At 41.2% G+C, this 15,732-nt stretch overlaps 1 protein-coding gene across 1 annotated transcript in view; it reads left to right on the top strand.

Annotated features, from left to right (window-relative positions):
- Positions 1-15,732, top strand: part of GDA (guanine deaminase) — a 70,866-nt gene that overhangs the window by 33,899 nt on the left and 21,235 nt on the right. The window contains exons 3-8 of the mRNA XM_029920915.1: positions 1,916-2,087; positions 7,984-8,071; positions 9,828-9,933; positions 11,343-11,370; positions 12,539-12,646; positions 15,251-15,358. Coding sequence (XP_029776775.1) covers positions 1,916-2,087; positions 7,984-8,071; positions 9,828-9,933; positions 11,343-11,370; positions 12,539-12,646; positions 15,251-15,358 — 610 coding nt within the window. The remainder of the gene's footprint in view (positions 1-1,915; positions 2,088-7,983; positions 8,072-9,827; positions 9,934-11,342; positions 11,371-12,538; positions 12,647-15,250; positions 15,359-15,732) is intronic.

Below are 15,732 nucleotides of genomic sequence, written 5' to 3'. Positions count from 1 at the left end.
TCACACAGATGTAGATTTCAGGGGGACCTGTAAAGCACGACACACAGAGAAGTGGTAAGGTAAGAAAAAATGTAAACCTTGGTGGAAAACCGAGGTCACTAAAGAAAAATCATATGTATTTCTTTAATTTTAAATGTTTATTTTTGAGAGAGAGAATGAGCAGGGAGGAACAGAGAGATTTGAATCTAGGCTCCAAACCTGACTTGATGAATGATCACTTTTCTTCAAGCCCCTTATATTTCCTGAGCTTCAGTTTTTTCTTTTGTAATGAGGATAACAATACTACTTCAGAAATTTGTTGTGAGCGTTACATCATCATAGCAACTACTGCTTTTTTTTTTAATGCTTCATAGTATCTAGGTGCTGTTTTAGCACATGGTGATGAATCGTCACATCAGCCCTATGGTGTGTGTACTGTTCTCATTTTACATGAGAAGGAAACTGAGTCACAAAGAAGTTAAATCACACATTGATTATCCCACTGCTGGCTTATGGTGGGGTCTGAATTCAAAATCAAGCAGTCTGAGTCGAGGATGTATATTTGGTATAATCATCCCACCAATAGGATGATGCATGTCGATGGTGTGCCCAATACCCAGTACATGCACCTTGTCAATAAAATTATCTGCTGCTGCCACCACCAGTGCTACCCATTCCTAGTTCTCACTGCTTTAAAAATCAGGCATTTTTAGATGTTTATTTATTTTTGAGAGAGAGGGAGACACAGAGTGCGAGCAGGGGAGGGGCAGAGAGAGAGACACACACACAAAATCCAAAACAGACTCCAGGCTCTGAGCTGTCAGCACAGAGCCTGGTGCGGGGCTCAAACCTGCGAACTGCTAGATCATGACCTGAGCTGAAGTCAGATGCTTAATCAACCGAGCCACCCAGGCACCGCTAGAACTAAAGCATTTTATAGATGGTTCTGGCTTTGTCTTCCAGTTAGGTGGTATACATTTGAATTGGTAGAATAAGGGATTCTTTGTTATGTCAGGTTTGAGCTTCAGTGCTTTATGTATATTAAAATGTAACTAGTATTTTCTCAGGGTGCATACTGTCTTCCAACAAATATCTGTTGGGACGTGTTTAGACACTTAATAGACACCAGTGAACTGGATTAGTTCGTTAGAAAAGCCATTAGTTTTGGTTCACCTCGATTTTGTGGGTAATGCTTCTGAAAACTCTTTTAAAAACATCTTTCCAGAAGTTTCTGTTATAAGAATTAGTAGCAATATGAAAATCAGTGGGTGGCCCAGGCTAACAGCAGGAATGATCAGGAGCACCTGGGGAAGGGTTGTCATAGCAACCGCGTCTTCTCCTGACCCTCTAACCACTCACCCATTGAGTGTCCTGATTGCCTGTCCCTAACCAGCCTCCGTTTGCTATGACTGCTTCTATTTCAGAACTCAGCCCCTACATCACGTGGGAAAGGACTAGATTTCTTGTAGTCAGCCAAGGTCAAGAGGACCACTGTGTCTAAAACTGTGGCCACCATGTTTGTCGTCATCAGTCATCCTTAGTGATTTAGGAGTAATTCCTCAGCGTGGCTCTAGAAGTTCTGAAGACCTTCTTTCTCATCTTTGCTCACTGTTTTGTAATGTCCAGTCATGAGAAGAAAGTCATGAGGTGTCTTGTTCCATGACTGCTTTGCTTCTACTCAGTGCTCTGATTTTTTTCCCCTTGACCATCTTTGGTTAACCTCATTTTAACGGAGGAACGGCATCTCTCCTGTAGAGCCTCACTCTTGTTTCTTGATCTCTAGATAACAGAGGAATTTACAGCCCTCTGGTTGCATCAGCTCTAAACCTGTGTGGGGTGAACAATTAAATCACTGCCGAGAGAAAATGTGATTTGAAGATACGGAAAATGACTGAAGATGTTATTAAATTCCTTTTCCTCTCATATTGATTTCCAGTGAGTTCTTCATGCCCGGGCTGGTTGATACACACATCCACGCCGCTCAGTATTCTTTTGCGGGGAGTAATGTAGACCTGCCGCTTTTGGACTGGCTGACCAAGTACACGTTTCCTGTAGAACACAAATTCCAAAACCTTGATTTCGCTGAAGAAGTATATACCAAAGTTGTCGTAAGTATCTTGCCTGTGAGTAGTGCTGTGTTATCAGTGAATCACCTGGAGAAAGGTCCATTTCTTGGGGGAAATTTTTTTAATGTTTATTCATTTTTGAGAGAGAGAGAGAGAGCAGAGGATGGGCAGAGAGAAAGGGAGACACAGATTTCAAAGTATGCTCCAGACTCTGAGCTGTCAGCACAGAGCCCAACGTGGGGCTTGAACTCACAAACTTGAGATCATGACCTGAGCCGAAGTCAGACGTTCAACCGACTGAGCCACCCAGGCGCCTCATCTGGGAAGCAAATTTTAATTATAAAATACAAGCAGTTAAGGCTCGCATGGTTGTTGAGACTTTTTAAGGTTTTTCACAGCTCACGAGGAGTTTGTGACCACCTCATCTACACAAGCTAACCCCTAGCAGAGAGAAAACTTGAACCCAAATTCCTAAATCCCTGATGGGGTGGGCTCTCTTTACTCTGTTACTTCTTGTGTTTTTTGCATTACTAAACTTGAGTTTAATGCATATGTGCGTTCCCTTACTCCTGCCAATCCACAGTGCTGTTCTGGGGACCATATGGAATAGCTGTGTAACCTTTGGAAAGTTCCATGACTCATTTTCCCCATCTGTAAAATAGCGATAGTGATAGTAACGATTTCATAGGATTGTTATAAGTTAGTATTCGTGAGGTTCTTAGGATAGTGCCTGACACCTGGTAAACACTCTATATGTTTGCTTTAAAAATACCCAAGGAGATTTAAAATTAAAATTTCAAATTACAGTTAGAAGGCTATCAATTACTTTAGTGGCTTCCAAAGTGGGAACAAGAGGGTGCCCCCCTACAGCAGGGCGTGTGGGAACGTGATGAGCACGAACACCACTAGAGGGAGCAATGGAGCTAGTTCAATCATTGAGCGGTGCTGTAGCGTATACCAGTCATGGATTGAAGGCTCTGAAACTATCCTTCCTTCCATGCTTTCAAAGAAGTCAGTTCCCTTATTTCAGCCCTATGCCAGATTCACTTGGCAACCAGAAAACAGCTTCTGCAGTTGAGAATACCTTCCACAAATACCTTCTTATCTGACCACAACCTCTTACCATTCAACACACTTAGCCTGAACATTCCTGCATTTTTGTTGGACCCGTTGATGGTTTTTCTTCTAAAGCGATGACTGTGATGGCGACAATATTATAAGCCGTCCGCAGTTACCTAGCTGCTGTGCCATGTTCCTTGGTCTTGCATCGTTCAAGCCTTGAGGAGTAGAGGCAAGTGCTATCCTTTATACACTTGACTTGCTTAATTATAAATTCAGTATAATTGTGGGTCTTATATATCCAGCCAGCATCCTCATGACACCAGAAAAACTGAGAAGGCCTAACACTGTGCATGAAGTTGCCATTGCATTGTGTTAAGGAATTGTGTTAGCCACACCAAATCTTTTTATCCTCAAAATTTATTTATACTTCCCATTGTTCTAGAAAGGGTTTGAGATCTCTTAAAATAACATAGTGTACAATGGAAGCAAATGAGTCACAGGAGCATGGCAAAGGAAAAAGAGGGGGAAAGAAAAATAAAACTGAGAGGTAAATGTATGCCATGGCAGGGGGTGGGTGGCGGCCCAAGTATTTTTTTTTTAGAATTGATCACAATGAATTTAACTTCAAACTGAATGAATTAACTCAATTAGCTCAATGAATAAACTGAAAGCTGAATGCTTTCAGTTTCTAGCAGCTGATCCAGAGGGAGAAATCAATTATGTGATTTACACTGTGTATATGATAAAAAATAAGACACTTCTTAAGGTGAAGCATTTCTATTCCTTATACTGATTTCCTCAAAGTCAATTCCAATAGTATTTAATATAAATACATACTATGTTGTCAAAATATGTATTATTAAGGTGCTATAGTATAAAAAGCCAGATATATCTGTGTTTTATGTTTAGAGTATTTAGGACCATATAACCATAAATATCCCATAAATATTATTTCTTATATCAGAGAGTTAAGTATTTGATGTCAGTATCTTCAAAATAGATTTTATTCTTGATAAATATTTGCATTGTATACGTCCTATGTTTCTGATGATGAGCAGGCAGACCCACCCAGCTGGATGAGCTGAAGGTGTGGTTGAAATCTGTTTAAGGTGAGATTTGTTAAGTAGAACCTGTCCCCAGGCTAAAGACTGCCCATGGCAAAGCAGAGGGATGCTAAGGCAGTACTTCTGAATAGAAGGAAGCCATGTTTGTTTGTTTTCTTTTCTCCCTTAGAAAACCTAGATCTGTACTTCAATGAATGGGCAACCCAGACCCCAGAATTTTGTACCATGGATGACAGTGGTGCAAATTTAATTTAAAAATTTTATTTATTTTTTATTTTTGAGAGACAGAATGTGAGTGGGGGAGGAACAGAGAGAGAAGGAGACACAGAATCTGAAGCAGGTCCAGGCTCCGAGCTATCAGCACAGAGCCTGACATGGGACTTGAACTCACAAACTGTAAGATCATGACCTGAGCCAAGGTCAGATGCTTAACCCACTGAGCCACCCAGGCGTCCCACAAATTTAATTTAATAAATTTAGTTTAATTTAATCAGCAAATACATTTATAAAAGTATTTTAACGTTTATTTTTGAGAGCAACAGAGCACAAGTGGGCGAGGGGCAGAGAGAGGGAGACACAGAATCTGAAGCAGGCTCCAGGCTCTGAGCTGTCAGCACAGAGCCTGACGCGGGGCTCGAACCCACGAACCGTGAGATCACGACCTGAGCTGAAGTCGGATGCTCAATTGATTGAGCCACCCAGGCGCTCCAATCTGCAAATAATTTAAAGTATATATTAGCAAGCATCTCCTGAGATTATATAGAAAAAAATCCCACTAAAGCAAGCCTACATTATCTAAGTTTAACCACTACAACTTGGGTGAGATGTTACAGTTTTAAATTGGGCTGTAATGAACTAAAAAGACTAGAAAGTTAAGTAATCTATGTATTATTTACCTGTAGTCAAGGGATTGGAGGTGAGATCCTTGGTAAATGTGTGGAGATAAACTAGTTGCAAATATTCTGGATAATAGAAAGAATATGCTTATTCTTTGGGGTTGTCAAAGATTTAGCTAATGAATCCAAATAATTCCAAAGTGGTTTCGAATCATCAAAGGACACGGTGAAAAGAAAGGGGATGGGATTACTCCCCCCCCCCCATTTCAGCACACTGGAAATGCCAAGCATCGAATCTGTTAAGAGGCTATTGCTTCTAGCCTGCAAGTTTGTAGTCATCCTAAGTTTGGAGTCTATTTTGAGCTCAAAAATATTGGTCTCAAAACCCTTCTTGTCAAGAATTGAAGGCTGAGGAAAGATCGAGAAGCATACCACACAGTCTGATGTTATTCTTGGTAGATCCTTGTAAGTGGGGAAAATACAAACTCGACACTAATGGAAGAGCTCTCTTGAAAGCTCATGAGAGACCGGGGTGGAATTGAATCCGGGATGCCCAAATATAGAACAAATGAAAAAGAAAAGTAGCTGTATTTTAGGAGGGCTCTCCAGTGAGGTTTTCAAGCCAAATTCTTATTTCTTTCAGTTACGGAAGCCACACCCCTGTGTCTGGTGTGTTCTGTGGGCTGGCCTCAGTGGGAACCAGCAGGAGCCCTGTGGGAGTTCTTTCCCTCCTCCCCACCCTCCTCCCTTCTCTTCTTTCCCTTTGTGGGCTCTCCCTGTCTTGTCCCTTAACTCAAATTTGGGCAGACTCTCGAACTTTCTGGTTTGATCCAGTCCAGTTTGAAACTGCAGTTTCCCCTCTAGTGAATGGTTTTCTCCGCCTGAGTCAGAGGAAGGACTTGCTCTTGGTGTTTCCATTGTCCCTCTTGCTGATGAGTCAACAACTGTGATTTCATCTTCAAGCCAAATTTTTAGAAAGGGGTGTAAACTTTCGAGAATTTACAAAACGTTAGATTACACTTCTGTTTTCATTTTGCACTTCATTTTCTTCTGGTTAGCTTGTGCAACTCATGTGATGTTTTTTACTCAAAAATTAGTCACTTTATTTTTTGACCCAGTGAAAGGTCAATTTTTATGATTATTCTGCTCATTTTGTATTTTATTCTATTTTTTAAAGTATTTATTCTGAGAGAGAGAGAGTGGAGGAGGAACAGAAAGAGAGAGAAAATCCCAAACAGACTCCATACTGTCAGCGAGGAGCCTGATGTGGGGCCTGAACTCACAAACTGCAAGATGATGACCCAAGCCGAAGTCTGACGATTAACTGACTGAGCCACCCAGCACCCCCTGACCACTTTTTAAAAAAAGATTGTGGTTCTCTGTCAATATGACATTTTAATGTCCTATAAGATTAGGTTGTTAAGAGTTTAGACAAGGCTTCTATCATTTTTCAGTATATTCTTCCCAATAAGAAGACCAAGAACCTCATATGTGTTCTCCTTTCTTCATCTTTCCTTCTCACCACATTCTATGTTCTTTCATGAGGTTTTGATTCCAGTTTATTTTTTTCCACTATCTATACTTAATTTGAAATAAACTTTAGCTTTTGAACTTAATATCTTAAAATTTAATTCTGCTTTATTTTTAAACATCTCTACTTAATTTGACAACATGCTTTACTTTTTCTCGTGCTTCTTGGATCCCTGTCTTCCTTTTCTATTCGTGTTTATTTTCTTGAAGAATTCGCTTCTGATAAACGTTTCCAGTAAGGCGGGTGATAAGCCTTCCAAATCCTTGAATTACTAAAAATAGTTTTACTTTGTTATGACTCTTGAATGATGCACTTTAGCTGTGGAGAGAATTCTGTTTAAAATGATTTTCTCACCGGCATCTAATGGGCTGGTATCAATCTGACACGCATTTCTTTCTGGCTAATTTGCTGGCCTTGAAGATTTTCTCTGCATTCTTGATATTCTGAGATTTCCCTTATAGATCCCCTTTTTCAGTTCAGTCTCTTCAATATGTAGTTCTATCAATATGAGAACTCCTGTCTTTCTTCCATTCTGGGAAATTTCTCCCCCGGACCCCCCTCCCTCTCCCTCCTCCCTTCATCCTTCCTTCTAGAACCATTTATCATCTCTAGGAAAGAGTCCTTCAGTCCTGCCAGGAGTGATGAAAGTTGCATATGTGACATTTTGGGGGGAGATGACCAAGGATCCCGTGATCCTTGGATCAGCCAGATTATCCATTTCAAACCCTTCAGTCTACCATACCTTGCAGTATTGGGTGTCTAGTCTGCAAATAACACTCAGTTTCTGCAAGAGTAAAGATCTCCTGCAAAGATCAGGTTGGGTGGTTGGCTGATTTCAAAAAAGGGGGAGAAGGGGTCCTGCCAGGGATGAATCTTCTGTAAGCAGACTATCAGCCGATTCTCTCCTAACTGCTCCATGCTTTATTCTCTCCTTCCAAAACCACCTCATTTTTTTTTTTTGGTCTTCTAGGAAGATGTAGAAATATTTCCTCTGCTCATGTCTCTTTCTTGTATGTTAATAAATTTTATACTCCTTTACTGTTAGTGTAGTGGAAATTCGCTAAGGAAGGGAGTTGAACTAGAAATCTAGCTGAATACTTTTGTCCTCTTATAGATAGAAAAATCTCGTTCATACCCCTTGATGCAATAAAGTTTGGTACCCTTAAATCATCCTAAGAAACAAGGAATTAATTAGTATTGCATTTTGTGAATTCTGCAACACAGAACTGCGTGAATCTAGGAAATCAGAAATCCCAGCTTCTCCAGTTCATGCTTCTGGAATGTAAATACTTTTGCCATTTACCTTAACTGTATTTCATATCAAGATGGCATACCTTTAAAATAAAAACATTTTAAAATTAAAAACTTGAATTCTATTTTTATCTTTTTCTGCCATGAGACTCTTCTGGGCACACGCGATTCATGGCTTTATGATTTATTTTTAGAGGAGAACACTAAAGAATGGAACCACCACAGCCTGCTACTTTGGAACGATTCACACGGACGCATCTCTGCTCCTCGCAGAAATTACAGGTGAGGAAACGAAAGCGTGGTTTACGGGCACGTCCAGCCAAGGCGGTCACACCGTGTCCGGCAACGGCTTATACTTGTGGGCAGTCCTGCCTTTTAATTGCCATCATTTGAGCACTGCCTTTCTTGCAAGCAATTAGGTGTTTGCGTATGGCCCTGGAGTGTTCTTTATTGTTTCAGTGATTTGATTATTTACCTGTGGTTTTGGTGTGTCCTGGGAGGAGGTTTTTGGGTTAATTCAGTGCATTTTGGATCATGTGTACTAATTCTCAGTGTGGTAACAGTTTATTATAGTATAATCCGCGGACGCTGTCTTGGCTGTTGGCTAATTTAGGACACTGTGCTAGATGCTGGGAATACAATGAAATAGAAAATCGTCTCTGCCCTTGAGGAGCCAGACAGGATTAACTGATTAATAGCTCCACACATTAATTAATAACTGTAGTAACAGCTGCTCTTGCTAGATGCCTGGCTTTACACAAAGCACTCTAGGTGGATTATCTCTGCTCAGTTGCAAACAGCCTTTGGAAGTCGTCATTAATGTCCTCACATTACAGATGGATAAACTGATGCGCAGAGGACGTAACATGTCCAAGTCATCCAGCTAGTAAGCAGAAAGGAGACTGGATTTAGATGATAGATTCCAAAATTTATACCTTGCAGTGCCCAAAACATAGCACATGCTCAGTAAATACTCCTGGCTGGTGCACTGATGCTTCTGCCTGCTGGCTAAGGGAGTTTATGCCAGAGGCCTAAACGGTAGCACTGAAAACATATTGCTAGTTTGGCAGGAGACAGAGAAAACTCAGAATTGGATCATCTGGAAAGAATTCTTGGAGCGGACCTTCAAACGGGGTTCAAAGGAACATAAAATGGGGAGAAAGTAAAATGTCTTCCCAACAGGGGAAATGACATGGACAAAGGCATGGGGACAGGAATATCCCTAGAGGATACAGGAAGCAGGGAACAAGAAAGCTGAACTGGAGGCCGGGACTCACTGCTGGGTGGGGTGGGGGAGGAGGCCGGGCAGGTGGGATGGTTCAGACTTGGAGAGGTTTGTATGCGCATCAATATTCAAAGAAGACTTTAATCCACATCAGCTATCTGATGATGGTGGGGTTTTAGGGATGAATAAGATAATGGCCAGGTATTAAAACGAGTTACAGGGGAAAGAGAGAGGCAAAAGGACTTTTGCAAGACTCTTAGGACAGAGGCACAGACATTATAAAAGAAAAAAATTAATATCACCCCCCACATAGCTTCAACTTTCTAGCTAAAATAAAATGTCTCTAGCACCTCTGATGAGGACTAGGCTCTGTAGTGCTGAGGGCTGCTAGGAGGACTAAGTCAAAGTTCCTACTGATGTTAGCATTGGCATTGCTACAACTCAGAAAAGTGGCCGTATCTTTTCTGAGCCCCACACGCCAGACACTTTGTAGACATTATTGAGTGTGTTCCTCATCACCCTACACACAACAGAGGACACTGGGCACATACAGGTTTAGACCTTCATCAAACATCATTGTGGTCTTGGTAGTGAGCCAAGGAATGAGGAGGAGTCAACAGAAGACCTTTACCTATGGAATTTAGCGTGGCATTGTTGTGCTTGTCATTGTTCGTAAATGGTGTGATGATCTTTTGCACTCCCACTTATGTTTTCATAATGGTTTTAATTGAAAGGTGTTTTCTAGAGGCTCAGGAAAGACACTCTTTGGGAGAAAAAGAATGACTTCCGATTCTGTTTGTGTGTGCCTCACAGATAAATTTGGGCAGCGGGCATTTGTGGGCAAAGTCTGCATGGATATGAACGATACTGTTCCTGAATACAAGGAGACCACTGAGGGATCAATGGAGGAAACAGAGAGGTATATTCATCTCGATTTGCCTTGTGGGCAGCCCCTCCACAGAATTGATGGAGGCAGCCCCTGAGACCCAGCGGATGTACACATACATCGCTATATGCAGTTAGTCTGGTCCTAAAGAAAATATTGCATGTCAAAGCTATTTTGGAGTCTCTGCAAACTCGTTACAGGAGTCCTAGGGTGAACCGTTTTGTGAAATGAGATTGTTTTTAAAAGTTGATGATTTACCCCTCCCCTCTACTTTATTGCAGAGGAGGCTTTTGTAAATTGAACTTGCTTTGAGTGTCTGTGGTCTGCTTATTAGATTACTTTTAGTTGTAGGTTATCCTCTTGCCTGAGATCACAGGTTTTCATTCTGTTCTTTTTAGATTACCTTGGGATAGTCTATGGATCTCCAGGGTACTTTATCTACATTTCTCTAATGGCTTTTCCATAGACCCTTGAAGATTTGATTTGACAAGGAATTGCGTTGTGGGACTCAACGTCCAAGAGGTCTAGAACATTCTTTAGATTTGAATCTTCCTCAGGGCCTAATCTATCCTGATGCAAGTTTTAGAAACCCAACTTTTCTCCAGTTCCAAACCTCTTTCACCTTAAATGCGTCCTCTGGAAAGGGTGGCTTAGGAACCGTCACCTGCTCACAGAAAGAATGAAACATCCCTTTTATCGTTGGCCATATGCTGAACTTTTCTAGGGATCTGTGTTTTTGATCATAGAAAACCTTAATCTACATTTTATTCTGAAACAAAGGACTCCCAGAAGGCAGGGAGCCAGCTAGGAAATATATTTAGCCAGAGCACAAATAGCTATCTCATAGGCCCTATGGATACTGCCATCCCTGCAGATACAGTGGGTAAGATTGTCACCCCCACCCCATCTGGTGCCCCCCGCCCCCATTTCACAGCCACCTCTGGCCCATGCCTCCCATCTTACTCCACATCCGTGCCCAGGAGGGCTCGGCCTTTGGAAATGAATGATGATGTTGTGTGAGAAAGTAGCTTCCATTCTATAAAGGAAAACTAGGAGGAGAGAGCCCTATGGCTTCTAAGCACCTCCACATGCATGGGATTCCATGACTCTAATATCCAAGGGGCATAACATCCTACACTATTCCCCCAAATAGAGCTTAAGCTGGCAGAATGGCCCCAGTGCTGTGGGAATGAACCGCCCAGCTGATGTTAGATGATAAAACATCAGTCCCCTGTGATTTTGTGCTCCGTCTCTCTGGCTGCAAATGAGAAAGCGGAGTAATTACTACTTGTTAATCTGTAATTACTGGTGGTAAAACATGTACAGCGTTAGAAATGTTTGTATGGAAATTAGGACATGTGAGGATCATGTTTGTACTCTTCTTAAAAGCGTATTTTAAAATGCCAAAATTTTCTGTTTTCCCATTTGTTGCTTTATTTCAGATTTGTGTCAAGAATGCTCCAAAAGAACGTAAGTAAGCTTGTTCCCAGCTTGTTTTTGGATTGCCTTTGTGTTATTTGTAAGATGCGTTATTAAGTTGTTTGGAAAAGACTAGTCTGTGTGTGTTTGGCTCACTCCATGCTTGCAGAAATATTTTTCCAGAGCCTTAAAATTGTTCCTACAGTGGACCCTTCAACCCAGCTTGTGAGGTCAGGCTTTTTTGTCTTCTCTGTGGTTTTCCCTTCTTCTTCTCTAGAACTTTTTGATCTCACAGGCCTGGTCCCTGGGGAGGTGGGAGTGAGCTTCATGGATGTGGACACATTGGTAAAAACTGGAAGTTGGTTACCTCAACATTGGCTCTGGCCTGTGGTACTCCCTGAACTGGCCTAAAGCACAGGTAGTGTCCTACTGCCCTAGCCATTGGCTGCCTCGGTCCCTAAGGTGTGGTATGTCACGTGGCCTGCAGGCATTCAGACAGACCCTCCTCTTTGCAATGCCCTGGTGTTGGTGAGCCTTGGAGGCAGTGCTATTTCCTTCCTCAGCCCCATAATGCTGGCTCTTAGCTCCGTTGTGCAATCTCTTAGATTGGCCAAGCAGACCCTTCCTTTATCACCTTTGGAGGTCTGATTGAAAACCTAAGAAACCCATCACTTTCAGTCTAATCTTGGGAGACCTACGGGCAGCGTTGTGGGTCCTCATCTTCACTACTGCTCTCTGAGCCCTTCTCTCCTGTTCAGCCTTTACTTTGGGTTACATCAGAGCCAATGCTGCCACTAAACATCCTGAGGGAGGCCATGGTGAGCACACCTCCCCAAGATGTAGGTGGTGAATAGGCCTCCAGCTAACTTTTAGTCTCCCCAGTGGCCCCCATTAGATTTTCTTCTGTTTCCCATTTCTCTTCATGATGGCCACCCAGTCAAGGCCTTGTCTGAGCCTTCATGTGAATGTGTGACTTAAGGTATCTGTTATTTAGGACAGCATCTTCTTCCATTGAACTTGGTGCTATGGAATCTTCACTCCATTGTCATCAGTCATGAGCCATTTCCATGAAACCCAACACTTGCACCTGCTGTTAGAATGGGAGATTTTCCCTTAAAATGAAGACATCAAATTATATGTGTATGATATGCATGCTAGGGTATGCTACACATTCATGATTAGTTGTTTCCTGACTAATTACTTATTATATTATTTCCAGTATTCTAGAGTGAAGCCCATAGTGTCACCACGTTTTTCCCTTTCCTGCTCTGAGACTTTGTTGGGTAAACTGGGAAACCTCGCGAAGACCCATAATTTGCACATTCAGGTGGGTGTTTTTCCCTTGTTTGTGCCTCTGTCCAAACCTGCAAGACATCCTAGTACTCTAAATTCTTGTAGTAATCTTCAGTTCTCCTGAGATCCCTAGAGAAATACATCACAGCCCAGGAAGGGCTCTTATAGATGTCACCTAAATCCACTTCTTTCATTTCTCAGGTAAGAAACTTGACATTCCTTTCACCCTTGGTCTTCTCTGATCAACCTTGGCAAGACAAGGACATCATAAGTAACCAAGCCAGACCCATGACACACTGATTACCTGGTCTCTGTAGGAGGGAGTTAACGCATTTCTTTCCTACTTCTCTCTTTTATTTAATACATTTGTCAGTGTTCTAGTCCTTGATTTTTGGAGGAACCACCTATTATTTGAGAAGCAAAAAGAACCTAATTTCTACCTTACAAAAATGCATTTAAGAGCCCTTTTGTTCTGAGTTTCTTAATTTGAAATCAGGAACAAAAAAAGCATATCTTACTTTGTCATTAAATGGTCGCAATTTAGGAATAAGACATTTTAAAGCTTCCAGCTAGGTGAAAACTGGGAGTTGCCAGGTCCCCTTCACATATCCAAGCTTCGTTACATACTGCGCTCCAATTTTCGCTCTCAAGAGTTGACTATCTTATAACAATGAGCAAGGTAAGGGAAAGACAACACACTGATTCTTTATCAGAGTGGAGGATGTTCTGTTTTGTTTTAATAAGATTTATTCTTAGGGCTTATTAACTATTCTTATCTCCCTCTATGTTTTGTAGACTGTGATATGTGTATTTTTTATTCAATCCGACATAACTGTAGGGGAGGAAGAAGTTTTCCTTATCTTCTTAGAGTCCCTGGCCACATCTGAAAATTAAATCGACAAAGACAGATTAAAAAGAAAAAAGCATACAAATGTATTTAATCTAAGCTTCACATGATTCAGAAGCCTTCATAAGGAACTGAAAACCCAGAGAAAGAGACCAGAGCATTTCTAGGCTAGGTTTGGTGACGAGTGCGCAGTCATGGAGGCATATGATTGTTGGTTTGGATTCTTCCGGGCATCCTTTTGTCTTTAGAGCTAAGGGTGCTGCTTTCCTCCAAGAAGAGGGTGAGCATCCCTCACACGAGAGTTTTATGATCTGTTTCGGGAAGGAAGGGTGGAGGAAGGTCAGAGTGACCCTACTTCAGCTATTTTCCTTCAGCCTAAAATATACACTATGCCACAGTGCCTTAGTTGAGGGGAGTGTGTCCTGACCTCCATGAACACACAACCAAATCAAGTATATCCTTGCTGGGGATGTATGTGGGTGTGCATGTGCATTTAACATTGCCTCAAATTTATCACAATGACATGAATCATCTGGTTGTCCCTTTTTCTCTTTAGATGCCCAGGCATTTCTTCAGTGGTCTAGGTTTCCTCAAGGACAGGATAGAGTTCACCCTCTAGGTGGAATGCTCTGTTTTTAGAATGCTATTTTTTCTTTTATTTATCTGGCTTATACTCTACTTCACGGAGAAGGGAAATGACATGGCCATTCTTGAAAATGGCAACTTGCTCATGAGTTTTCTTCCCATAATATGAACTCATCACTGGCTGGTCTGGAGTGAATTTTGTTTTAGGTTAGAGGGTGAGGTAGTTACATGTAAGTGTTTTTTCTCAAAAACACTTTCTGTCCTGTTGGGGTTTGTGATGTTCTGGAAGAAGGTTGGTGTGGAGGCCAGGTCTCACTTGTTTTGATTGCATGTGGATTCTTATGGGCTTTTTTTTTTTTTTTTTTTTTTTTGGTGACTGCAAGATTGTCTAGCTCAGTTATTGTCAACCATTTTCTGCACAGGAGCTTATTTTGGAAGATGACAAAGGGGACAGAATAAGGACAGGGTTCCAGAATCCCCAACCTGCTTCTTCCTGAGAGCAACTTGTTTATGCCTTTTGCCTATTGGATTCCTATTAATTTTTATATGAATAACTTATTCAAAGCATCAAGAGTTTGGAAAATCATTCATTTAGCACAACCCTCATATTTGAGAGATGAGAATCTGGAGGCCAAAGGAAGTAGCTAACTCCCCCTAAGACACATAACTAGGCTCAGTACTTGGGCTAACATTCAGCTCTCCTTGTTCAGGTTCAAGTTTTCTTATGAGTGAACCATGCTGTCTGTTTTATGGCCATTAAACTCTTTTCCTAAATGGCTAACACTGGAAGAAGCAAATTGCCACAGATAGCTAGTTTTGATACTTTAGTCAGCGTTCTAGTCCTTGAACCAGAAGTCTGAAGATTACTAGTAAATCTTGAAGAGGGTCAAGAGCCTCCACAAGTACTTTTTACCTTTATTTGTCCTTAAAATACATGGGATTTGAAAGAACATTCATTGAAAGAACATAACATTGGCTTAGGGTTAGGGTTAGAACATTACATGCTCATGTAATGACATAGTCATAGTTTCTTTTTCATATAGATGTTATATATGATATGTGTCACTATTTTCAATAGAACACATGTACATTCTTCATGGTCTTACGTGGGCAAGTAGGAATATCCTTATCATTTTGGGTAGGAAGTATAATTTCTGATGGTATTTTTACATTAGAAAATTGAAAATATTATTTCTTCTCTTGTAGAGCCATGTAAGTGAAAACCTCAGTGAAGTCGCAGCTGTGAAGAACTTATTTCCCGATTATAAAAACTACGCAGATGTGTATGATAGAAACAATCTTCTGACAGATAAGGTACATTGCATCTCATGAAATAATGTGTGTGAAGTAGGGCATATTTGTCTACATTTTAAAATCTTAGGAGCACCTGGGTGATCCAGTTGGTTGAGCATCTGACTCTTGATTTTTGTCTCAGGTCATGATCCCGGAGTCATGGGATCAAGCCCCATGTTGGGCTCTGTGCTGAGCATGGAGCCTGCTTAAGGTTCTCTCTCTCTTTTTCTCACTCAAATAAAAAAGCTAATAATATTAATAAAATAAAATCTCAGTAGTGGGGGGGCATCAGGGAAAAAAATGAAATCATAAAATAAAATCTCAATAGTAATCTTCAGACTTCAACACATGTGCATTTCCCAAACTAGAATAAAGCTCAGAGCACGTGCATATGT

The sequence above is a fragment of the Suricata suricatta genome, chromosome 13 (genome assembly GCF_006229205.1).
Source record: "Suricata suricatta isolate VVHF042 chromosome 13, meerkat_22Aug2017_6uvM2_HiC, whole genome shotgun sequence".
Classification (NCBI taxonomy): Eukaryota; Metazoa; Chordata; class Mammalia; order Carnivora; family Herpestidae; genus Suricata; species Suricata suricatta.
The sequence above is the reverse complement of the archived record's forward strand: the minus strand, read 5'-3'. Positions and strand labels throughout refer to the sequence as shown.